Genomic DNA, 27280 nt, shown 5'->3' with positions numbered 1-27280 from the left:
ACAATCATTAGGAAATATTTTACCCAATTATTTGCTAATAAATCTGACAATCTGAGTGAAATCAATGAATATTTACAAAAATATAAATTACCCAGATTAACAAATGAGGAAATAGAATACCTAAATAACCTATCTTAAAAAAGAAATTAAACTATTTGGAAAAACAAAAGGTGGAGTCCTACCAAATTCCTTTTATGACATAAATATGGTGCTTATACCTAACCCAAGAAGAGTAAAAACAGAGAAAAAAAAATATAGACCAATTTCCCAAATGAATATTGACACAAAAATTTTAAATAAAAAACTAGCAAGGAGATTATAGCAATATATCACAAGGATCATACACTATGACCATGTGGGATTTATAGCAAGAATGCAGGGTTGGTTTAATATTAGGAAAACTATCAGCATAATTAACCATATCAATAATAAAACCAACAGAAATTATATGATCATCAGGGGCAGAGCCAAGGTGGCAGCTAGAAAACAGGGACTTGCTTAAGCTCTCCCACAAATCCCTCCAAACTCCTATGAAAAATGGGTCTGAACAAATTCTAGAGCTACAGAACCCACAAAATAACAGAGGGAAGCAGGTCTCCAGCCCGGGATGGCCTGGATGGTCACTGAGAAGGGTCTTTCACATCATGTTTGGCGCAGAGCACAGCCAAGTGTGGTCCATGCCAGGATAGACCAGGGCAGAGGAGATGGTGCCAGCAGGCCCTCAGGGCCAGGAATCACTGAGCTGTAGTTACCAGACTTCTCAACCCACAAAGGCCAAAGACCACAGAGCAGGGCAGTGGGAAAACTTCTGAATCTGGGGAAGAGAAGTGCAGGTCTGGCCCTAGCCTTGGGGACAGTGGCAACAGAAGCAGGAAGCTCCTGAGGCTGCTTCCAGAGTCCCTGGCTCACCCAGTGAGAGGAATGAAGCAGTGGACTAGAGCAGGAGTGCAGGGAGCACAGAGTCAGGGTTCTCTTGCTATGCCCTGCTTGGATCTGGGTAGCAGTCCTGGTTGGCAGTTTTTGGGGGAGGAAGAGCACTAGTGTGGCTTAGAAGTAGCTCTGAAAACAGCAACGCAAGGCCCCTGAAGCTTAGGGCAAGGCAGTGTCTGCTCTTAAGGCAGTCATAACCTGGCCAAAAGCTCAAGGGTCAAGTAGTTGTCTGGAAACATGAGGAAGGGTAAACAGACTCAGACTCAGACTATAGAATCTTTTTTTGGTGAAAAAGAAGATCAAAACATACAGCCAGAAGAAGTCAACAAAGTCAAAGATCCTACATCAAAAGCCTCCAAGAAAAATATGAATTAGTCTCAGGCCATGGAAGAACTCAAAAAGGCTTGGGAAAAGCAAGTAAGAAAAGTAGAGGAAAAATTGGGAAGAGAAATGAGAGTGATGCAAGAAAACCATGAAAAACAAGTCAATGACTTGCTAAAGGAGATCCAAAAAAATACTGAAGAAAATAACACCTTAAAAAATAGACTAACCCAAATGTCAAAAGAGCTCCAAAAAGCAAATGAGGAGAAGAATGCCTTAAAGGGCAGAATTAGCCAAATGGAAAAGGAGGTCCAAAAGACCACTGAAAAAAACACTTCCCTAAAAATTAGAATGGAGCAAGTGGAAGCTAGTAACTTTATGAGAAATCAAGAAATTATAAAACAGAACCAAAAGAATGAAAAAATAGAAGACAATGTGAAATACCTCATTGGAAAAACCACTGACCTAGAAAATAGATCCAGGAGAGATAATTTTAAAATTATCAGACTACCTGAAAGCCATGATCAAAAAAAGAGCCTAGACATCATCTTTCAAGAAATTATCAAGGAAAACTGCCCTGATATTCTAGAACCAGAGGGTAAAATAGAAATTGATAGAATCCACCAATCACCTCTTGAAAAAGATCCCCAAAAGAAAACTCCTAGGAATATTGTCACAAAATTCCAGAGTTTCCAGGTCAAGGAGAAAATATTGCAAGCAGCCAGAAAGAAACAATTTGAGTATTGTAGAAACACAATCAGGGTAACACAGAATCTAGCAGCTTCTACATTAAGGGACTGAAGGGCTTGGAATATGATATTCTGGAGGTCAAAAGAGCTAGGATTAAAACCAAGAATCACCTACCCAGCAAAACTGAATATAATACTCCAGGGCAAAATGTGGATTTTCAATAACATAGAGGACTTTCAAGCTTTCTCAATGAAAAGACCAGAGCTGAATAGAAAATTTGACTTTCAAACACAAGAATCAAGAGAAGCATGAAAAGGTAAACAAGAAAGAGAAATCATAAGGGACTTAACTAAAGTTGAACTGTTTTGTTTACATTCCTACATGGAAAGATGATATTTGTTACTCATGAAACCTTTCTCAGTATTAGGGTAGTTGAAGGGAATATACATATATATAGACAGAGGGTACACAGTGAGTTGAATATCTAATATCTATCTAATATCTATGTTATCTAAAACATAAAATTAAGGGGTGAGAAAGGAATATATTGGGAGAAGGAGAAAGGCATAAAAGTGGCAAGAAAGCAGTTCTGTTGGAAGGGAAGAGGGGGCAGGTGAAAAGGGATGAGTGAATTTTGCTCTCATCAGATTTGACTTAAGGAGGGAATAACATACAAACTAAATTTGGTATCTTACCCCACAAGAAAGTAGGGGGGAAGGGGATAGCAGAGGGAGGGTGATAGAAGGGAGGGTATATTGGGGGAGGAGGTAATCAAAAGCAAACACTTTTGAAAAGGGACAGGGTCAAGGGAGAAAATTGAATAAAGGGGGACAGGATAGGATGGAGGGAAATATAGTTAGTCTTTCACAACATGACTATTACGGACATGTTTTGCATAATGATACATATGTGGCCTATGTTGAATTGCTTGGCTTTTCAAGGAGGGTGGGTGTGGAGGGAAGAAGGGAGAAAATTTGGAACTCAAAGTTCTAAAAACAAGTGCTAAAAAAAAAGTGGTTTTTTTTTAACATGCAACTGGGAAATAAGATGTACAGGCAATAGGGTATAGAAATCTATCTTGCCCTACAAGAAAGTAAGGGGTAAAGGGATGGGGGAGAGTGGGGTGACAGAAGGAGGGTAGACTGGGAAAAGGGGCAATCAGAGTATATGCCATCTTGAGGTGGGGGGAGGGTAGAAATGGGGAGAAAATTTGTAACTCAAAATCTTGTGGAAATAAATCTTGAAAACTAAAAATATTAAATAATAAAAATATGAATCTTTTAAAAAAGAAATTATATGATTATCTCAATAGAGGCAGATAAAGCTTTTTTGACAAAATACAGCACTCATTCCTATTAGAAACACTAGAGAGCATAAGGAATAAAGGGAACATTCCTTAAAATGACAAGTAGCAACTACCTAAAACCATCAGTAAGCAATACTTGTAATGGAGATAAGCTAGAAATCTTCCCAATAAAATCAGGGGTGAAGCAAAGATACCAATTATCATCATTATTATTCAATATTGTGCTAGAAATGTTAGGTATAGCAATAAAAGGAGAAAAATAAATTGAAGGAATTGGAATAGGAAATGAGAAAGCAAAACCATCACTCTTCAAAGATGAAATGACGATATACTTAGAGAATCCTAGAGAATCAACTAAAAATCAAGTTGAAATAATTGACAACTTTAGCAAAGTTGAAGAACATAAAATTAATCCGCATAAATCATTAGCCTTTCTATATATTATCAACAAAGCCTAGCAGCAAGAGATAGAAAGAGAAATTCCATTTAAAATAACTGTAAACTATATAAAATACCTGGGAGTCTACTTGTGTATCATTAAGGCAATAAACACAACATCTATGATGTTTGTGATTATATGCCTGTATAGTTCTGTATAGCAGGGTATAAGAGACTCTCCATATAGAAGGCAGAAAAAGTAAAACGTTTATTCAAACACCAGAGGATCAAATCCCAAAACCAATGGCTCCAATCCAATATAGCAATTATATCCCAAAACCAGTAAGTCCACTTCATCATAACAGCAAAGAACTTAAAGCACAATATCACAGCAGGTACCCAAGTCATCTGTAACCTTCCCCACCTTCTTGGGCCTCCCTGTAAACACTTTTGAATCCTGACTGTCTGCTTGCCTGAGTTCTCTCCCCCATCAGTTCCCTGGTCTCCACATCAACCTGGTTTCCACTCTCTGCTCTGCACACTCTCTGCAGCTCTGTTGATTTGGAGTTCTTAGTCTTTCTCCTTGGGCTGATTCTGAATTCTGGCTTCTCTTCTGACTCCTGAATTCTCACACCTCAATGGCTATCTTCTGGGTATACATAGTCTTTTTAGGGCCTGAGGGTTTCACACATCTTGTGACTTAATTAGCAAAAGGTGTGGGCCTGTGGCTTCACACCTAATAAATAAAGGGTGTAGGCCTGCCTACAATCAAGCCTCTCCTAATCAAGCTTTCCTTAACTAGCTCCACCTGAGGCCTATTGAATGGATGTGGAAGATCTTTAATCACATTAACACCACAATGGCCAAGACAAACCCAGGAACTATATAAACACAGTTATAAAACACTTTTCACACAAATGAATTCAGATCTAAACACTTGGAAAAATATCAATTGCTCATGGGTAGGCTGAGCCAATATAATAAAAATGACAATTCTGCCTAAACTAATTTACTTATTCAGTGCCATACCAATCAAACTACCAAAAATTATTGGATAGAGTTAGAAAAAAATAAAAAATTCATCTGGAAGAACAAAAGGTCAAGAATATCAAGGGAACTGATGAAACAAATGTGAAAGAAGGTAGTCTAGCAACACCAGATGTCCAACTATATTATAAAGCATTAATCATCAAAACTATCTGGTACAGGCTAAGAAATAGAGTGGGGGATCAATGGAATTGATTAGTTACACAACACACAGTAGTAAATGACCATAGTAACCTAGTGTTTGATAAACCCAAACTCCCCAGCATCTGGGATAAGGACTCACTGTTTTACGAAAACTGCTGAGAAAACTGGAAAATAATAAGGCAGAAACTAGGTATAGACTAACATCTTACAACCGTGTACCAAGATAAGGTCAAAATGGGTCCATGATTTAGACATAAAGGGTGATACCATAAGCAACTTAGAACAGTAAGCATAGTCTACTTGTCAGATCTATGGAGAAGGGAAAAATTTATGACCAAACAAGAGATAGAGAGCATTACAAAATGTAAACTAGATAATTTTGATTATATTAAATTAAATTTTTTTTTGCACAAACAAAACTTGGTTGCATAGAGCAACCAAGATTAGAAGGAAAGCAGAAAGCTGGGGAACAATCTTTATAGCAAGTATCTCTGATAAAGGCCTCATTTCTCAAATATAAAGAGAACTGAGTCAAATTTATAAGAATAAAAGGCACTCCCCAATTGATAAATGATCAAAGGATGTGAACAGGCAATTTTCAGATAAAGAAGTCAAAGCTATCTCTAGTCATATAAAGAAGTACACTAACTTACTTTTGATTACAGAAATGCAAATTAAAATAACTCTGAGGTACCACCTCACACCTGACAAAAAAAGGAAAATGATAAATGTTGGAAAGGATATGAGAAAATTGGGACACTGATGCACTGTTGGTGGAGTTATGAACTGATCCAACCATTCTGGAGACCAATTTGGAACTATCCCCAAAGAGCAACCAAACTGGATATGCTGTTTGATCCAGCAATATCACTACTAGGTCTGTATCCCAAAGAAATCATAAAAAAGGAGAAAGGACCCACCTGTACCAAAATATTTATAACAGCTCTTTTTGTGGTGGCAAAAAAAATGGATATTGAGGGGGTGTCCATCAATTGGGCAATGAATGGTGAATAAGCTGTGGTATTTGAATGTAATGGAATACTATTGTCTAATAAGAAATGATGAGCAGGTGGATTTCAGAAAAACTTGGAAAGACTTGTATAAACTGATGCAAAGTGAAATGAATAGAACCAAGAAAACATTGTACACAGTAACAGCAACTTTGTGTGATGATCAATTGTGAATGCCTTAGTTCTTTTCAGCAATATAATAATCCAAGACAATTCCAAAGGACTCATGATGGAAAATGCTATCCACCTCCAGAGAAAGAACTGATGGAGTCTGAATGCAGATTGAACTATTTTCACTTTATTTTTTTGTGTGTTTTTTTTTCCTTTTGGTCTCTTTCTTCTTCACAACTGTGACTAATATGGAAATGTGCTTTACGTGATTGCACATATATAACCTATATCAAATTGCTTACAGTTTTAGGAAGAGGGGAGGGGAGAGAGGGAGAAATATTTGGAACTCAAAATTTTGTAAAAATGAGTGCTAAAATTGTCTTTACATAAAATTGGAAAAATAAAATAATATTAAAAAAATAAAGTAATTGGATTTAAATGGCAAAAAAGTCTAATCAGTCCTGCCTCTACAACATTTCCCTCATCTATCCCTTTCACTCACATGGCTACTACCCAACATCAGGCTTTCATTATCTCTCACCTTCACTATTTCAAAACCCTCCTAACTAGTCTCCCTGTCTTAAGTCTCTCCTCTCTCCAATCTATTCTCCACATAATTGCCAAAAAATATTCCTATAGTGCTGATCTGACCAAATCCCTCCTCAGTAAACTCCAGTGACACCTATTTCATCTAGAATCAAATACAAACTTCTCTGTTTGGCATTTAAAGCTTTATACAAGCTGGCTCCAACCTACCTTTCCAGGCTTATTATTTATTACACTTTTTCATATATCCTTCATTCCAGCCAAATTGATCTTTCTATTGTTCCTCACATATGACATTCTATCTCCTGTCACTAATCCTTTTCACAGGCTATCATCCCCCTGGCATAGAATGTATTCCCTCTTTATCTCTGCCTCTTAGAATTCCTAGTTTCCTTCAAACTTCAGCTCAAATGCTACCTCCTACATGAGGCCATTCCTTCTTAACCCCGGTTTCTAGGGCTTCTCCCACCAAAATGTCTTGTATTTATTATATAAGTTCATGATCTGGAGAGACAGGAGTGCTGATTAAGAAATCTAGAGAATTAAACAGCAGCTATTCATATGACAAAGACAATATGCTTTTATAACTATCTTACTTTTCACAATGAGACATTTCCACTTCTAGATCTATAATCCCAAATATACCCCCAAAAAGGAAAAGGACCTATTTGTTCAAAAATATTTATAGCAGTTCTTTTTGGGGTGGCTAAGAATTAGAAATTGAGAGGATGCCCATCAACTGGAGGGTAGCTGAACAAGTGTGGTATATGATTGTGATAGAATATTATTGTGGTATAAGAAATGACAAGCAAGATGATTTCAGAAAAGCCTGGAAAGAGTTACATGAACTAATGCAAAGTGAAGTGAGCAGAACCACAAGAATGTTGTACAGAATATCAGCAATATTGTATGATGAAGAACTGTGAACGACATTACTATTCTCATCAATACAATGATCCAAGACAATCCCAAAGGACTCATGATGAAGCATGCTATCCATGCTTTCCAGAGAAAGAACTGATATTGTCTGAATACAGACTGAAACATGCTATTTTTTACTTCCTCTCCTTTTTTGTTCTAGTTTTCTTGTACAAAATGACTAATATGGAAATATTTTACATGATTTCACGTGTAGAACATATCAGATTGCTTACCATCTCAAGGAGGGTGGAGGAGAGGAAGAAAGGGAGGGAGAGACAGAATTTAGAACTCAACCTCCCTCCCAAAAATGTTAAAAATTGTTTTAATATGTAATTGGGGGAAAATATAATATTATATAAAAACAGTCAGGGGTATTTTCATATTTTGAGGTAATGTATTCAGTTGCTTGATATGTAAATATTCTTTTATTTCTGTGTAAAATTTATTTTATTTTAAAAGAGAGCCAATTATAAATGTATATTTCTACATAAATTAAATCTTTGGTTTTTGGAGAGAGAGAGAGGGAGGGAGGAAGGGAGGGAGAGGGAGAGGGAGAGGGAGAGGGAGAGGGAGAGGGAGAGGGAGAGGGAGAGGGAGAGGGAGAGGGACAGGGAGAGGGACAGGGAGAGGGAGAGAAAGAGAAAGAGAAAGAGAAAGAGAAAGGCAGTGTGGCATAGCTGATAAGGTGGTGGACTTGGACTTCAGAAGATCTGGGTTCAAATCCTGCCTGTGACTTTAGGCATATTACTTATCCTCTCTGAGCCTCAATTTCTTCATTTATAAGTGATTAGATTTTTTTTAAAACCACCTCTTTACTAAATACATTCAGTAAGTATATACAGGTGCAGCTCTCCAGGTCTCCACCCATGGGTAAACATGGGTCAAAAACAGCAGCTACTGTGGGAGCAAATAGTTTGTTAAGCACAAAGCTGCTTTCCCTGCTTCATACTACTTTATATGATTCTCCCAAATGAATTTAGCCTGTTCTTATTCCAGGTCTCCATGGTTCATCACCAACACTGTCTTCCATTTACCTAAATGTAATAAAACTTCTTGGATGCACTCTTGCAGCAAATATTGTCATTTAATAGACTATGTCATCATAAGGAAAAGAAACAGACAGGATGTAAATGTGACGAAGGGGATGTATGGAACAGAGTGCTGGACCAATCATTGACTTTTACTTTCCAAGCTGAATATTCGCATTCAACAAAAGCAGTGGCCCAAAGGCAGGACTACTACAGAAGACTTAATATCAACAGATTAGAGTACTTCTCAGAGTGTGAACAGATCATTGCTAACTTGAAGGAAAAGCTGAGCCAACATATATGGGTGACAACACTGCATTTACTCATCCGGGCCAGAACACTTGAAAACATCAAGATTGGTTTGACAAAAATGGGGAAATTCAGAAGCTGCCAAATGAAAAACAAGAACTGCACAGGGTTTACCAGCAAGATAGTTCATTGATGCATCTCAGATACTCAGTGCTGAAAGAGTCACATTGATCAGTGATAAGGACATGAACCTGGAGAGATGGGTTGAACACTTCCATAGTTTTCTCAACAGACCATCATCATTCAATGCTGATGCAATCCCTCTCTAGGCAAAATTCCAACTGAAGAAGAGGTTTTGAATCCCATTAGACAAAATGCTTGGTGCTGATTCTATTCTAGCTGAGGTTTACAAGGCAGGAGTCCACTGCTCATATGAAAGCTGACAGAAATTTTCAAGTTTATATGGCAAGAGGGGGTTATTCCCCCAGGAATTCAAGGATGTCTCCATTGTCCATCTCTTTAAAGGAAAGGGAAATAGGTGGTCCTGTGACAATTACAGGGCTGGGAGGGTGGGGAGGGAGGCAAGCTATCTCTCTCTTAGTTATTGCCAGCAAGATTCTTGCCAGAGTCCTCCTTAATAGGCTAATCCTTCACCTGGAAGATAGTCTTCTGCCTGAGAGCCAGTGGCTTCAGAAAGGGCAGAAGTGTTTGTTGCTCACCAACTCCAGGAGAAATGCCAGGTACAGAACAGAGGTCTGGACACCACATCCATTGATCTGATAAAAGCTTTTGACACTGTCAGTTGTGATGGCTTGTGGGAAATTATGGCAAAATTTGGTTGCCTGGAAAAGTTCATCAATATTGTTTGTCAGTTTCATGATCACATGTTTGCCCAGGTTCTGGATAATGGAAAATGCTCTCGTGCTTTCCCAATCACCAATGAAATGAAGTAGGGCTGTGTGCTTTCTCCCATGCTTTTTAGTATAATGTTTTCTGTGATGTTATCTGATGCCTTCAACAAGGATGAAAATGATATCAAGGTCAGCTACCACATTGACAGTAAATTATTCAACTTGAAAAGGCTACAAGCCAAAACTAAAGTGGAGGAAGAGTTGGTGTGCAAGCTCTGTTCACAGATGATTGTGCTCTCAATGCAGCCTCTGAGGTTGAAATGTAACAAAGTATGGATCAATGCTCTGCTGATTGTGTTAATTTTGGCCTAATAATTAACACCAAGAAAACAGAGGTTTTCCACCAACCAGCACCACAACCATACACACGTAAAACCATGAGTTCCATGTATGGAGAAATTTTGAATACTGTGGATAAATTCGCTAATCTTGGCAGTATACTTTCCAGTGATGTACACATAGATGAGGAGGTTGCTGCACATATTGCCAGAGCTAGCTCAGTGTTTGGGAGGCTCCAAAGGAAAGTGTGGGAGAGAAGAGGTATTAGACTGACTACCAAACTGAAGATCTAAAGAGCCATTGTGCTGACCTCATTGTTGTATGCCTATGAAACCTGAAAAGTATACCAGCACCATGCCAAGAAACTGAATAGCTTCCATTTGAATTGTCTTAAGAAGATTTTGAAGATGATCTGACAAGACAAGGGTCTGGATACCGAGGTTCTTTCTTGAGCTGAACTGCCAAACATTCAAACTCTACTGTAGAGAGTATAACTCCAATGGGCTGGCCATACTGTTCAAATGCCAAAAGTATGATTGCCTAAAAGACTATTTTGCAGAAAACTTACACAAGACAGGTGCTCACATGGAGGTCAGAAGGAGCAATACAAGAACACTCTTAAGGTCTCTCTGGAAAACTCTGGAACTGATTGTGAGACATGGGAGACACTGGTACTATACACTATAAGCAAAACAGAATTAGAATAGCTCAAAAGAAACGTGAGATGTGCAAATTTAGAGACATCTCTCCACTCCAAATGTTCAAATGGACTATTAGTCCATGACCTGCGATAAAGTCTTCTGAGCTCATATTGGCCTGATCAGCCACAGTCATACACACTGTATCTTGATCCCAACATAGGAATGTCATTTTGGTCCTCTTCAAAAACAAAGAACAACAACTAACTAACAAAGATTTTTGGAAAAGATGACCATCAACAAGAGGAGCTCAACCCCTGCTTGGACTAGCTGGAGACATTTGGACAGTACAGGACCGAGAGTGAATATGAAATGCTGACTCAGCAATCTTTTTTAAATTGCTCATGTTTTGATGTTTTAACTATCAGCCTCCCAGGAGAGCATATTAATGGCTATAAATTACTGCTTCATATTTAAACCTTTGTCAGTGTGCTTGTGAGTCCTTTGTGGAATACATATAGGCTTTGGGCACACCCTCCCAAATCCTGTTATTGGAAGTTCAGATCCCCAAAGCAAAGACACTTCTCACCCTCAGGGTTCTAAAGATAGCTCTGATAGGTAGGTCTTGTAGGAGGTTTCTCTAATCCTATAGTTCACAAGCCTCATACAATGCATTCCCCTAGTATCACCTACAATTACCATCTCCCCAATACCAATTTGACCAATTATCTCTTCAATATCATTTATAACCAGTTGCTATCTCCTCAATATTGATTAACTAATAACATCAGTTAACTTTTACTAAAGGATATTTATTGAGATGAAGTACAAAAACCGCCAAAACAAGAGCATACTCTTTATCTGTCATCACCAGAGGGAGAGACAGACAGACAGACAGAGAGGAAGGGAAGAGAGAGAAACAGAGAGACAAAGAGGAGAGAGATAGAGAGAGGAGAAAGAGAGAAGAGAAAGGTTTCATCTATTTGTGACTTTTTTATGCATACTTAGTTCTAGTTTAGCAAGAAATTAAAAGGTTTTTCATCACCTGGCAGTAAGCTGATAGGAAACGGTTGTTGAATACCTGAGTTCCTGCTCTGAGTTAGGAAGAGTCCCTCCATTACATCACACATATCTGGATGAGGGCTCACTGAGCCTTGACTCATGGCTGTGTCTCACTCCTCATATCTACATCCACCTTTGTAGCGTCCCTAGTACAAGCTCCCTTTTCCCCCCTGACACCCTGGTGCAGGGCTTCATCACCTCATGCCTGTACTATTACAATAGCCTTTTGGTTGATTTCCTTGTCTTGTCTCTCTTCACTCTAGTCTATCTTCTATTCAGCTGTTAAATTAATATTCCTAAAACAGAAGTCTGATGACATCACTTCCTTATTCAATAAACTCCAAAGTCCCTCTATTACCTCCAGGATCAAATATTAAATCCTGTTTGACTTTCAAAGCCCCTCATAACCTGGCGCCTTCTTACCTTTCCAGTCTTCTTACACCTTACTCCTTTCTATGTATTCAGTGATCGAGTGATACTGCACTCCTTGCTGTTCATCAGATTAAACAATTCATCTTCTGATTCTGTTAATTTTCACTAGTTGACCCCCCCACACCCCTTGCCTGGGATCCTCTCCCTTCTCATCATGTGTATTGTATCAGTAAGGCAAGATTCATGACCTCAAGGATGACCATGAAACATGCCTGTATGGTTCAGAATTGCAAAGTATGACAAACTTCTAGGTAGAAGGCAGAGGAAGTACAACATTTATTTAGACAACAGAGTATCCAATTCCAAGACCAATGACTTCAATTCATATAGTAGTAATTATATTCTAAAACCAGTAAGCCCACCTCAATGTAGCAACAAGAAAATTATAACACAGTATTATAGCAAGTAACCAAGTCATCCCATAACTTTCCCCCCTGCTAGGGCCTTCCCCTAAACAATCACTCATGAATCCTGTCTGTTTGCCTGCATCCTCTCCCACAGTTCTGAAAGCCCTTGCAGTTCTCAGAGTCCTTGCTGTCTCCTGGATTCTCAGTTCTCCAATCTCTTAATGCTGTAGATTCTCAGCTCTTTGATCTCTGCAACTCTCTGGTCTGCACTCTCTGCTCTGCAGTTTCTTTCGATGCTGGCTCTCTCTCAATGTCTGCTGCCTCAATGTCTTCTTGATGTCTGCTTCTCAATTCTGCTGCTCTCACACTCTGGGGTCCCTTTATATACAGTCCTAGCTGGCATCTGATTGGCTAGAACTAAGGTCTCTGGTTGGCTGAATTCATGCACATCTGATTGGCTAGAACTCAGTGCACATACAATTGGCTCTGGTCTTAGCACCTCTCCTTAGGGCCCTGAAGGCATCACACCTCTTGTGACATAATTAGCAAAAGGGTGTAGGCCTGGGGCTTTGCACCTAGTAAGTAAAGGGTGTAAGTAAAGGCCCTATTGAATGGGTGGGGAAGATCTTTAATCACATTAATACACATGTACATAAATATTGTCTCATTGTTTTCCCCCCATTAGATTGTGAGCTCCTTGAGAACAGGGACTGTTTTTTACCTTTCTTTGTATCCCCAGTGCTAGGCTAATGGTTAACATCTACTAGGAAGAGATACTGTGCATGCTCCAAAGACTGGACCCACATTGGCCAGGCCCCTATTGCATGTGTTTTGCATATTTCTTTTGTGTGGAGGAAATACTTGATGTACATTAAATAGTAAATACTTTTATACTTCTCTTTTTTTGTTTTTAAAAAACATTTCATTATTTATTTTTAACATTTAAGATTTTGAGTTCCAAATTCTCTCCCTCCCTCCCACCTCTTCTCCCACTCACTGAGAAAGCAAGCAATATGTCAGTTACATATGTGAAATCATGTGAAACGTATTTCCATATTAGCCACATCTTTAAAAAAGCAAGAAAAACAAAGAAAGTGAGAAAATCATAGTGGATTGCAGAAAGGATTAGAGTGAGGAAAGGTTTGTGGCAGGCAGACCAACCAGTAGAATAGATATAGTCTACTGTAGATTAGGACTTGGGAAAGCCTGAATCTTCCACCAGCTATTTAAATTGCTTTTTATTTCTTTAAGGAGCACTTTGTAATTTGATCTTTGTAACTATTTTGTGTCCTTTGTTAGTTTAATCATTAGATATTTCATTTAGCTATATGCATTTTATGGGTTTACCCTTTCTATTATTGCCTCATGGGTTATGTTATTAGATGTTGTTGATTTTTTTCTTTCTTTTTAACATTTATTGCTTATCTTTAACTTTTTTTAAATTTTGAGTTACAAATTTTCTCCCTCCCTCCCATGTACTTTTCTTCCCTCATTGAGAAGGAAAGCAGTATTATATCAATTATACATGTGAAGTCATGTAAAATATATTTCCATATTAGCCTTATCACAAAAAAGTAAGAAAAACGAAGTGAGAAAATTATACTTCAGGATGCATTCAGAGTTCATTGGTTCTCTCTTTGAAAGTGAATGTTTGAAAGTGGATAACATTTTTTCATGAATCCTTTGTAATTATCTTGGATGACTGTATTGATCCATATAGCTAAGTCTTTTACAGTTGATCATCATTACAATATTGTTGTTACTGTGTATAGTGATCTCCTAGTTCTGCTCATGTCACTGTTCATATAGGTCTTCCCATGTTTTTCTGAAGCCATACTCTTGCTATTTCTTGTAGCCCAATAGTGCTCCATCATAACATGCCACAACTGGTTCAGGCATTCCCTAATTGATGAGCATCCCCTCAATTTCCAATTCTCTGTCACTACAATAAGAGTTGTTATAAATATTTTTTGTACATATAGGTCCTTTTCCTTTGCTCTCTTTAGGATACAGATCTAATAGTAATATTTATGGGTCAAAGCTTCATAGATAGCCCTTTGGGCATAGTTCCAAATTGTTCTCCAAAATGGTTAGACCTGTTCACTACTCCACCAGCAGTTCATTAGTGTAACTCCTAATTTGCATTTCTCTAATCAATAGTGATTTAGAGCATTTTTTCACATGACTATAGATAGCTTTGATTTCTTCTTCTGAAAACTGCCTGTTATATCCTTGAGCCCTTTATCAGTTAGGGAATTGGCTATTATTTTTATAATCTTAACTCAGTTCTTGTAACAACAATGTTCCCCCAAAGCTGGTATGATCCTGGGAAAGGTGTGTTCACTGTTTCCCTGGTCAGGGCTCTGATCTTTACACAGGAATGGTCCTTGGTCCCCTGCAATTACAAGCCTAGTGTTCCTCTTTGCTTTGGAACTGTGTGAGCCAGGCCCCTGCTCCATTGTGTCTGACCTCTAGCTTTCCTCCTCTCTGCCCTGGAACTGTGAACCAGAACTGCATATAGACATAGAGTTGCCGATCAACACTAGCTGCACCCAGTGCCAGCAAAGGGTCCCTGTAATTTCTTTCTGAGCATTCCTCTGACCCCCTTTATGTCTCTGGGCTGAGAGTTCACAAAGCTTCTGCTGTTGTAGATGCTGTTGCCACCACCGTGTGTGTGGGTTCCAGACAGGCTTCCACTCCAGTGTTACAGACTTCTCTTGCTAACAGTTTAGGTTTTCTATGACTGGAAAAATGTTTCACTCCAATCTTTTGTTGGCTCTACTACTCCAAAATTTTATTTCAGGCATTATTTTAAAGTTATTTAGATGGGAATGTTGGGTGGTCTCAGCTGATTTGCTGCACCTAATATGCCATCTTGGCTCCAACCCTATTCTCTTTTATGAAAAGCCAAACCAAAACTTTAATTTCCCACACAGTACAAAGTGGGGTATAAAGAGCTAGAAAGTTTGAGACAAAGAGTCTAAGCCCTTTCTTTAGAGGTTGAGATCATCTCAGGACTGCACTTGGCTTGTACATATGGTTCTAGACTTAGGAACCCCTTGGTGGGTGAAAACAATCACCCTGGACCAGTGCTGGAAGTGTCATTATATGTATTTATTTTATGTAAACTTATGTAGCCCCAAGTAACTAAGACCAAGAATCACAGAGAATTTGGAGATCCTTTCTAGGATCACAGAGCCTTTGGAATATCTCTCTAAGATTATAGAGAATTTGGAGGACCTTCCTTTGATAATAGCATCCTAGAGCTAGACTATTCCTAGGCATTTAGGAGAGCTGTTTGTTTGGGGGTGTCTAATAGCCTTGACTAAGAGATGTCTGCTTAAGTTTTGGGGCAACAGAGAAGCAAGAATGATATAAGTAGATAAGCATATGGACCAGAGACTAGGAGGAGTTGAGACCATGCTGCACTGGAAATTATGGCAATTGGTGAGAGAAGTAGAGTTAGTGGTTTCTTCACCTTTTTTTTCTAGAACGTAGTACTGGGAAAATTTCACTCAAAAGTTCAAATTTGAACCCTTTGTTTAATGACTCCCCCACCTTCACAAGCTGGGATTAGGGTAGAGAATAGGAAAAAGAGGTGACCTTAACTGTAAGCCTCATTGCAGACATATATTTTGTTGTATATATTCATCTTCACGTAACACCCTATTATAATAATTTGCTCAGTTTCAGGGAGTTTACTTGAGATGAAAAGTTCTGATTTCAGTCATAATCTTTTTGAGACCTCAGGAAAAGTTACTAAAATGTTAGGCAGAAGCTAGATACTCTGCCAAACCTTACGTTTATATCTGTGTCTAGTTAATCACTGCCATTTTTGTGGTTGAGGCAAAATTCAATTTACTGTAACATTTGGGTAAGAAACAGAAGATTATATATTATCTACGAAGAATCAGGAATTGGAAAGGGAAGTTGGGGAAAGACCTCATCCTTTCCTAGAACTTCTCTCAGCCTGGATCCTCCTCTCTGTGACACCTGTAGAACTCGGGGATTCTACTCAATATATTCTCTGCTCCACATATTCCCTGCTCGATACTTCTCTGCCATAGCTCATCACTCTTTTGGCTCCGCCCTTGCTTCAACCTGTTGAATCCAGACCAAATGTCTTCTTCCCTTGGAGCGGGAAGGGAGGGAGGGGGAGGGGAAGAAAATCTGGAACTCAAAATCATGCGGAACTGAGTGTTATAAAAACAAAATATCTTAATTTAAGAAAAAAAAAGGTCTTCTGCAATTTTAAGACAATTTCTCCCTTTTATCATCATGACCCAAGTCTTTCACACAATGGCCTTGACTATTTCAGGGTATACAGGCCTTGTTCACAAGTTCTGATTGACTCAATTAAAAAAAATTAAACTCATCAAAACACTAAACCCAAATGACGTGGATTTGGTCTACATTCATCTTATTTGACACTATTAATAAATTACGTAGCCATTAGCAATGATTTTTCTCAAAGTCCGTAAGTTGGATCAAGCACAAGATATTTCCAATTAACGAGGGCCAATTAACAAGTCTTTGCGATTTTGGTCGTTTCTGATAACATTCCAGAGTACATCTAGACTACTTTTGAACCCTGAGATTTTAATGAACAGACAATGATGGCAGAAAGTTATGAAGGCTCATGGGGCTGTCCCCCAGCCAACCCCAAAGGCAGTGCAATGGACACAGTCAGCCATACTTGTATGTGTGATAGTCTTCCCATTAAGCGTAACCTCCTTGAAAGCTGGTAATTTCTTTTTCTTTTCTTCATACAGCCTAGCCCCCTGCTGAAACATAAATGTTCACATGAAGCTTAGGAGAGTGACGAGGGATGGGCATGTGGGTCTGAGTCACATGTACAGACTCTTTTCCCGTCCCATTCTTTCTTCCAGCCTTCATTCCCATTCGATTATTTTGATAATAGAAAGGCAACTTGTCCTTCCTCCTTAATAATACGAAAAAAACAAATAAAGAATATAACAATATGATAAAGAAAATAACCCCCCATCCAAATCAAATGTTGCTGGGGACAAGGAGAAGGGTCTGGAGAACTTGAAACCTCTAGGGGTTGGAAGATACCGTTCTCCAGTAAATGAAAAGACCTCCAGCCCCGCCTCCCCCCGAACTCTGGCCGGATCACTATTCCCAAAAGGAAGTCGCTCCATTGGCTGCGCGGGTTCACGCCTTGTGGCTTTACTTATTGGTCGAGACTCACTAAGAGAGTTAGTTCCGCCCCCGAAGCCTCTAAGTGGTCGACAGCCTAGAGCAACCCCCGTCCTGATTGGCTAATCCCAACTATCACTCCCAGCCTGATCTCGCGACGCGGGACGACCTGGCTTTAGAGCTGCCTCCGCACCAGCCGCGGGTGGAGAAGATGGCGGTCGCAGTGAGAACTTTGCAGGAGCAGCTGGAAAAAGCCAAGGAGAGCTTAAAAAATGTAGACGAGAATATCCGGAAGCTCACCGGCCGGGATCCTAATGACGTGAGGTGAGTTTCCCCTAAGGGATTCTGGGCACCATGAGGACGCGGGGCCTTGGCGAAGTGGGGGCAGGGGAGGAGGCGAATCTGGGCCGCATCTGGGGGAGGGCAGGAGCAGCGGGACCTTTTCTGGGGGGCGACTGCAGGGCCTCCTCCCCCTGGGCAGGGGCGGCCCTGGGGGACCGTCGCTGCCCTGCGTTGGTTTCGTGGGTCTTCAGGGGAGGGAGAGGGGTGAGGAGAACGCGGGTCATGTTGGAGCTGCAGCAGGAGAGGCCTGCGGAAAGGCCAGGCCCCGGTGCTCCTGCCTCCCGCTCCCGGCCCGGCTTCCTTCCCCACGGTGTGCTGCAGCTCCCGCCGAGCGCGCCATAAAGGCCCACGGCGTTCCCTCGTCCTTCGTCCACGCCCCGGGCTGAGAGACCCCCGGAGGTCCCCGGGACCCCTGGGCTGGGCGGTCCACGGCGAAGCCTCCAGACCACGTTTTGGCTTCCTGTTTCTCCTGCAGGTTGGCGGCAGGGGCTTGTTTTCCTCCCTGACCTCACTATATGTGTATGAAGAAGATTTGGGTATTTTTCGACTCAACCCTTGTGTATAAAAAGACATTTCAGCCCAATCCTTGGCCTGTATAAAACAAGGATGGGGGGGTAATATGTTAATTGAGGTGAATTTGTAAACCATAGTTGGCCTAGGCCATCCCAGACATTGGAATTTGTGGGTTTTCGAGGTTGTCTCCAACCCATGCATCTCCCTAATTAACATCTGTAAGAAAATACTTAATGGGCCAAACTTAAGCCAAAAATCACCAACATCTACCGAAGACGAGTAAAAGGTTCACTTTAGTGATTTTCCTCTTTTAAAATTTGTTTCCTTTTACAATTGGTTCAGTGGTCCTTTATCGTCGATGTGTATTCTAAGCGTTGTTTCACAACATACCAATTTCCTAATCTCTTTACAGACCCATCCAAGCTCGATTGCTGGCCCTCTCAGGCCCTGGTGGAGGTAGGGGTCGTGGTAGTTTATTGCTAAGGTAAGTGCCACCTTTAGTGTCTCTTGAACTGAAGTATTTATTAGCCCTTATTAAAAAAATGATAGCCATTAAAGTTTTAAATTCAAAGTGGATTCTCATGTAAAAAAAAAATTATGTCTGGTTTTATGAGGCCACATGACTTAGTGGATAGAGATCTAGCTTCAACACCCAGAAGATAGCGATTCAAGTTCTGTTTCTGACAAATGCTGGCTGTGTCAACCTGGGCAAATTGCTTAAACCTCTCTGCTCTCTAGACAATTTTATAAGAGGGTAAATTGCAGATAAGATGCCAACTTGCATTGATGGGAGGGAGTTTCCTCACCTGCGAATTCCCTGTACTTGTAAAATCACTGGTATAATCCCTATCCTTTATACTTTAAATCTCATTTTTAAAATTCTCTCAAGATATCTAGTGAAGGTGCCATGAGCACTTTTTTAGACTTCTTGTCTTTAAAAGACTAGTTAAGAGTTTAACATAGAACTTACTAAAATTTAGAGCGGTTTTTAAAAGAGTACTAACACTGTGGTGAAATTTTCAGGTATTTCAATGTATTTGAAGTTTGAAACTGTGTTTTGTAAGATTTACAACTAGTAAGATTTAGCTCTTTAAATTCTGTTACATAACAAATTAGGTTTGATGAGAAATGGAAATAGCTAATATGAAATGCAATATCATTTTAAGATTTGGGGGTTCTCTACCACCATCTTTTGGTAGGGGAGAGATCTCACTTTTTAGAATTAAATATTTCACTCTTCACCTTATGTAAGGACTTTTTTCTTGCAGTTTCTTGGGTAAAGGTATGGCCATTCTAAGGACATTTTTAAAATAATCTATTCAACTAATTATTGTAAATTATAAAAACTGGCATATGTCTACTTACCTTGGTATTTTTCCATTTTAGGCGTGGATTCTCAGATAGTGGAGGAGGACCCCCAGCCAAACAGAGAGACCTTGAAGGGGCAGTCAGTAGGTATGTTTAGTAGTGATAGTTGTAGATTCCATTTTCTCGAAATACGATACCAAATCAATTTCAACTAGTCATAGATGCTCAGTATTCTTGTATTATCAGAGTTGTTTTGAAGATCAAATGAAATGTGTGTGAAGCCTTTATAAATTTGGCTAAATAAATAGCAGCTGTTATTATTTGGTGAATTGACTTTGTGGTATTTACCAGGGGTGGGGAACCTGCAGCCTTGAGGCCACATATGGCCGCCTAAGTCCTCAGGTTTGATCTTTTGACTGAGTCCAAGTTTTACAGGACAAATCTTTTTATTAAGGGGATTTGTTCTGTGAAGTTTGGATTCAGTCAAAAGGACTTGAGTACCTAGAGGGCCACATGGCTTTAGGGCCACAGTTTTCCCACTCCTGGTATACACGTTTCCAAAGTACCCTTTGCTGCTTTTAAGACCTAAGAGTCTGAGTGAACCTAGGCAGGCAACCTCTGACCAGGATTCCTTAGAAATTCTAGTCCTTTTGAGGTACCTACTCCCTGGAAAAAACTGAAATATTAAAAAAAAAAAAAACAAATATTTTCAAATGTTTCTGCCCCCTACCCACTTTTTTGCTTTCTTGGTTGAACTATCAGGGTGGGAACCCTCGAATTCTCAGTATCAATTTATTTGAGTTGGTTAACTTGGGTTCCTGTCTCTTCCCCAAAATTTTCTGATTATTGGGCCTGAGTGATAAAAAGTAATTTGTAGATAGTAATAGTTGTTCATGAGCTTATCAAGGCATTTTTTTCTAGTTCATTATTATATAATACCTGGAATACTTCTTTGCTTTGTTTTTTTAAGTCTTTTAATGTTTATTACTGAAACATTACCATAACCTTTAAATAAACATTAATTCAATTTTAAGTGTTGTACCGTCAAAGAGGTTACATAAGAAAGATAATGGAGGGGGAAATGTTACTTCATTAATCATTTCTAATTCGATGATTAACCATTAAGGTTTTTTGTTGTTGTATAACATTGTATAAGTACAGACAAATTGAATAGAGCATAGGCAAAAATTTTATTTTCTTTTGGAGACTTAAATATTTAAATCAGTAATTCAAAAGTTTCTTTTAAAAGATGATATTGTTAGTACCAAAAAATTTTATCCAAAATGGAATAAATGTTTTGAATAGTTATGTGGAGGTGAAATAAGCATATGGAGACTTTTCATAATATGGTAAATTGGTATTGAGAAATGACACGATTAGTAATGGTATTCTAGTGCTATTGCTGAAGAATATGTAAATCTTGGCTTTTGGTGTTCACTTAACTCAGTTTCAATAATGATCATCCTAAATTGTTTCTTCAAAATTAGGCTGGGAGGGGAGCGTCGGACAAGAAGAGAATCACGCCAAGAAAGCGACGCAGAGGATGATGATGTTAAAAAGGTATTGCAATGGAAAGAATTTGTGTTAATGGACATATAGTAGGTATATAGTTATTGTAATTTGTGATAAGTTTTTGTTTTCTCTCCTAGCCAGCGTTGCAGTCTTCAGTTGTAGCTACCTCCAAAGAGCGTACACGTCGAGACCTTATTCAGGATCAAAATATGGATGAAAAGGGAAAGCAAAGGTATTAAATTACTTGGCACACTGGACCAGATCGCATTAATTCCATTGAAAAATATCTTGGCATTTTTCCTTTGAGGAATACAAATGTTCTTTCTAATTATTTCAAGGGGACAGAATTAGCTTTTTGTTTTTGTGTGATTTGGGGGGATTTAATAAATGTGATCCTTTTAAATTAAAATTTTATTACTGTTTCTGGCATTTAGGAATCGACGTATATTTGGCTTGTTAATGGGTACCCTTCAGAAATTTAAACAGGAATCCACTGTAGCTACGGAAAGGGTATGTATACAATTCTTTCTTTAATTATTTCATCTTGTGTGAATTGTCAATATAATAATTTATTTATTGAAAAATATTTGGAATATGATTCTTGTTACTTTTTAAGTGAAAGCACTTTGTGGCAAATTTAAAATGTAACCGAAAACTGATTAAAATGTCTGTTGAACTGACCTGTGAAGATTTTTATCATATTGTTCTGTGAAGCTGCGGTGATGTCAGTTATTTCTGACATTATTTGGATATAGTGGTAAGCAAGAATCTAAGAGAAATTTTTTAAGAAATTTATTTCTGACCTTTAGGATAAGTTTGTTTAAACCACAAAATGGTTCCTGGAGAAATGCTTTGCTAAATAGTGCTTGTGGGGGGTAGTCACTAGCATCAACTAGTAGAGCTTTATATACCATCAAAATGTTCATTCTTTCTACCAATGTATGATGACACTTATTTTTCCACTTGGTCTTACAGAGTTGTGTGAGACACTGAGCCCAGTGAGACAAGAGCCTCACTCTTGAGACTGGCCTTATGTCTACTATGCCTCTCTGCCTCAGTTTCTATAATGATTTAGGATTTGCAAAATACTTTACATATATTAATTATCCTATTTAATCCTCACAGATGCTGCTGTTATGACACCCCATTTTATAGGTAGGAAAAATTAGGGGATAGAATTGGACTAATGTTGTTGGGTCTCCTCACTCTGAGACTAGTTTGAATTTTCCAGGAGACATTTAGAAGAATTTCTGATTAGGGGAGGTGCTTATGATTTTGGCCTTTTGGGTCTTGTAGATTAGGGGCTGATTTTCAGTGTCTGGTCTTAGGTCTCAAAGATAGCAAAGGAAGACACTGACCTCCCTGGTTAATTTTTGTGGAAGCAGAACTAGGTTGAAGCTGCAGAGAGGAAAGGAAGATTAAGGGAAAATTTCTTAACAAAAGGAGCTGTCCAAAAATGGAGTGAGGCCCCCTCCTTGCTGGAGGTCTTTCTAGGAGAGACTAAATGACTTTGTTGGAGATGTGTTAGAAAAGATTCTACTTCAGATGTGTTGGACCAGATGACCTCTGAGATCTCTTCTAACTCTGAAATTCTGTAATTTTTATCAGTGTGGTAAGAGAATGATATGCAAGTGTAGGTACCCTTTAATAGTGTATTTTATTTGAATGGCAAAACCAAGTGGAAGTTTCTATTAAATATTTAATCATGATTTATAGGAAAATGTTGTCAATTCCAAGTATGTCCTGTTTAGTAATAGAGATTTCAGAAACTTAAAATGATGCTAGTAGCCATGGGTAAGTTTTGTAAATTTACTTGCGTAGTTCAAATGTCAAGTTTCAGCTACTTAAAATTAACTTCTGTCATTGTTTGTTGAAACAGAAACCTTCTTAGTTCTTTGTATCATTGTAAAATAAAAATATTAAAACAATTTCTTCATTTTTAGCAAAAGAGGCGTCAAGAAATTGAACAAAAACTTGAAGTGCAAGCAGAAGAAGAAAGAAAACAAGTTGAAAATGAAAGGAGAGAACTTTTTGAAGAAAGGCGTGCTAAACAGACAGAACTGCGACTTTTGGAACAAAAGGTTGAACTTGCTCAGTTGGTGAGTATTGTCAGAAAAATATGCAGATCTCAGAGTTCTTATATGTTTTCAGAAATACTGATGTTTACCTTCTCTTTCTTTAGCAAGAAGAATGGAATGAGCATAATTCCAAAATAATTAAATATATAAGAACTAAGACAAAGCCCCATTTGTTCTACATTCCTGGAAGAATGTGCCCAGCTACACAAAAGCTGATAGAAGAGTCACAGAGAAAAATGAACGGTAGGTTATCATGGAGAATCCAATTGAAAATTTCTCATTGGGGAAACTTTACACGTGTATTTGGTATATTTTGCTTCCTTTAACAATTTGATTTGATATTGATATATCCAAAATTACCAAAGGTGACAGTGAGTTTGGAAATGGAAGTGGGTTTATTTGATGCAGAATTTTACCCGAAACTTGATGTATTATGACTGTGTATATTCCTGTATCTTTTTGCTTGATACTCCTATCACCAGTAGTCAGGTCCTATGAATGTTAATGAAACTGGGGGGTGGGGTTCCAGGAGCAAGCAGACAGATTGCATAGAGGGAGTACTTATGGAAATGTAGACACTGCCAAGGTGGTGATTAAGTGACTTGTGTCTCCCTGGGAACAGAACAACTAGAGCACGATATGTGTTGTCACAGAACTAGTTCAGTTAAACAGAAGCTGTGGTGTTTATCACATCTAGCATAAAATTGCATAGCAAAAGAATTTTTTCCCTTCGTTTAGATTGTGATATTAATTTTGCCCATGTTGCTAATTTCGTTGTAATCAATTTTAGTGGGTCTTTTACTTCATGTGCATTGATATATAACTCTTTGCTATACAATCTGTTACCATCTATTGACCCTCTTCCCCCTCAAAAATATGAACCTGTATCTATATACCAGTATATGGACATTTTCTTTTTCTTCTCAATTTGCATTTTCACTGCTGTAGGGAGCTCCCTGGGAGGAGTTGCTTCTACCAGTGCTGCTTAGTCTTAGAGAATTATCTGGGGTACTTAGAGTTTAAGTGACTTACCCTGGGTCACACAACCAAGGTATGTCAGATACATGATGCAAACCCTGGTCTTTCAACTCCAAAATCAGTTCTCTATTCCCCTATGGTATTTAAAATAAATGAAGAAAATTTTAAAATTTATAAATAAATTTTTAAAATGTAAATTATGTTTAAAATAAATGAAGGAGTTCTATGAAAATTTATTCAGAAAATGAAGTAAAATTGTAGTTTAAACTGTATTTGTTCATAGGTGTTAAATTTACACTTAAATATCTTTGTTCTTCAGCTATGTTTGAAGGTAGACGAAATGAGTTTGCAGAACAAATAAATAAAATGGAGGCTAGGCCTAGAAGACAATCAATGAAGGAAAAAGAACCTCAGGTGGTGCATAATGAAGAACAGAAGGCGGAGCAAGAAGAGGGTAAGGTGGCTCAGCGTGAGGAAGAGATGGAGGAGACAGGTAATCAGCACAATGATGTAGAAATAGAGGATGCAGGAGAGGAAGAGGAAAAAGAAGTAGGTGCAGTTCATAGTGATACAGAGAAAGAACAGGAGGAGGATCATAAAAAGGAAATGGAGGTTAAAATGGAGGAGGAGAATGAGGTGAGGGAAAAAGAGAAGCAACAGGATAGTCAGCCTGAAGAAATTATGGATGTGAAAGAGGAGGGAGAAAGTGTCAAAAATGTAGATACAGAACTGGAGGAAATGGAAACTAATCAAGGTGAAAGTGTAGGGCCTTCAGAAAATGAGAATAGCAAAGAAATAGGACCAGAGTTGGAGGGTGAGGCTCAGCCAAAGAAAGAGTATAAGCCTATTTCTCCTGTGAAGGAGAATGCTAATGTTCCAGAAATTGAAAATGAATCTGAAGAGAAACAAGAGAGAGAACCTGAGTCCCAGCCAGAGTTTGTGGTTCAACCCCAGCCCCAATCCCAACCCCAGCCCCAGTCTCATCCCTTGCCCTCACTCCAGCCCCAGTCCTTGCCTCAGTCTGAGACTTTACCCTTAACACTTATAGAGCCACCACCTCAGGTCATGCAGGAACCAAGGCATCTGACCGAGAGGAAAGAGTTTGCTATAGAGCCTGTCAGACTTCCTGAGGTGCAAATAGAGCCAATCTTGACAATGCCTACAGAGAGGAAAACCAAAACCAAAACAAGGAGCAGAAGCAGGGGTCGAGCCAGAAACAAAACTAGCAAGAGTAGAAGTCATAGCAGTAGCAGTAGCACTTCAAGTAGTAGTTCCACTAGTAGTAGTAGTGGCAGTAGCTCCAGCAGTGGCAGCAGTAGCAGTCGGAGTAGTTCCAGTAGCAGCACTAGCACTAGTGGAAGCAGCAGCAGAGACAGTAGTAGTAGCAGCACCAGTAGCAGTGAGAGTAGGAGTCGAAGCCGAGGTCGGGGACATAACAGGGATAGAAAGCGCAGGAGGAGTGTGGATCGGAAGCGGAGGGATACATCAGGACTAGAAAGAAGTCACAATCACAAGTCTTCAAAAGGTAGTAGCAGAGATACAAAAGGATCAAAGGATAAGAGTTCTCGGTCTGACAGAAAAAGGTCTATATCAGAAAGTAGTCGGTCAGGCAAAAGATCTTCAAGAAGTGAAAGAGACCGTAAATCAGACAGGAAAGACAAAAGGCGTTAATGGAAGAAAACAGGCTTCCTTAGCCTATTTGCAGCAGAAGATGTCTTGATGTGTAAAAGGATACCTTTCCTTTTAAGGAGAATGCTGCCTTAAGAATTGCATGTTGTAAAATTCTTTTTGGAAAAATACAGACTTTGTTTACCAGACATTCTTGTACTTTTTACATAATTTTGTAAAAGTTATTTATCAAAATTATGTGAGGTTCCAAAAAACATGTAAAAAAAAATAAAAAAGATTAACAACCCTTGTCATCTTTTTTAAATATCCCATGCTCTACATTAAGAATCTGTATATTTTACTAGGTAAATCTTTAAGTTTGTGAGTTCACTTCTAATTCTGTATCATACATTGTTTTTGTAGAAATAAATGTACATTAAAGAATTTTTTTTTGAGATGTCCTGGTTGACACTTGTGTAATCTCCTCAGAATCAGTTTCAAACTACTACCCACTATCTACTGGAGGTGCTTAGGGGAACACTTTTTTCTTCCCCGTTTTTATTTACATGAATAACTGTTAACCTTAACCTACCCCTTTAGGTGGTTATTTTTGGTTTGACTAAACCACTGAAGATAAAAATTTGAGGAAGAAAGTAGTTCATTCTCCTCATTCTTTTAAATAATTTTTTCTCTTTTCTTTGTCCCCCTTTTTATTTTAACAAGCTTTTTTGTTGTTTCTGATCCTCAAACCAAATATGAGGTGTCATTAGGTACATTATACTGCTAATTGTTACTTGGTTGACTTTTGTCTTCCCAAGCATGGTAGCATCACTTGCCTCTAGTGATCCATATGATAAATTTATACCTCTTGCAGAAAAAAATTTATTTCTTTATTTCCCCTGCGGGAAGGAACCAAAAGTAGCCTCTAAACTTGGTTTTTGGATATGGTGGTCTAAGATGTAACCTTGGAGATTGGATATGACTGGCTTGTGTTGGCTATAGTTAAGACAAATGCCAATATGTGTTGAGAATTTTCTTCATGTTGTATGAAGGTTTACAAAATGAGGGGAACTCGGGTCTAGACTTGAATATGTATGCAAAACAAGGTAATACACAGTGATGATCAAATTGTATTTTATAATTTTGTATGATCCTAGTATCTGTTGGTCAATACTGTTCATGTGCAAATAAATGTGACTTAGACTTAATGTGACTAGTGTTTGTATTAACTCTTCTCTTTTAATGGTTTATATAACTTAAAATAGCTAATTGTGCAAATGATTCTAACAGTTCATTCCGTGTTACTTATTGGAAACCAGGCCTAACATGAGTCAGATCACTAAAGGAAAACTAGGCTACAATAGAAATGTTAATAAGCTCTGTATATTTTCATCTCTTTGGTTTCTAATTCTGTTTGTATAATTGTTTGTT

General features: G+C 38.6%; 1 protein-coding gene across 1 annotated transcript; it reads left to right on the top strand.

The window, feature by feature from the left end:
- Positions 1-17636: 17636 nt before the first annotated feature.
- PNN (pinin, desmosome associated protein) lies at positions 17637-27062 on the top strand. Its single transcript, XM_036751641.1, has 9 exons — positions 17637-17834; positions 18778-18849; positions 19752-19820; positions 21161-21233; positions 21323-21417; positions 21620-21695; positions 23129-23284; positions 23368-23506; positions 24561-27062. The coding sequence occupies exons 1-9, from the start codon at positions 17722-17724 to the stop codon at positions 25910-25912; spliced, it is 2145 nt and encodes a 714-aa protein (XP_036607536.1). The 5' UTR covers positions 17637-17721; the 3' UTR covers positions 25913-27062.
- Positions 27063-27280: the final 218 nt, after the last annotated feature.

The sequence above is a fragment of the Trichosurus vulpecula genome, chromosome 3 (assembly GCF_011100635.1).
Source record: "Trichosurus vulpecula isolate mTriVul1 chromosome 3, mTriVul1.pri, whole genome shotgun sequence".
In the NCBI taxonomy this organism is placed as follows: domain Eukaryota; kingdom Metazoa; phylum Chordata; class Mammalia; order Diprotodontia; family Phalangeridae; genus Trichosurus; species Trichosurus vulpecula.
Note: the sequence above shows the minus strand (reverse complement) of the source record. Positions and strands in the feature narration are given on the sequence as shown.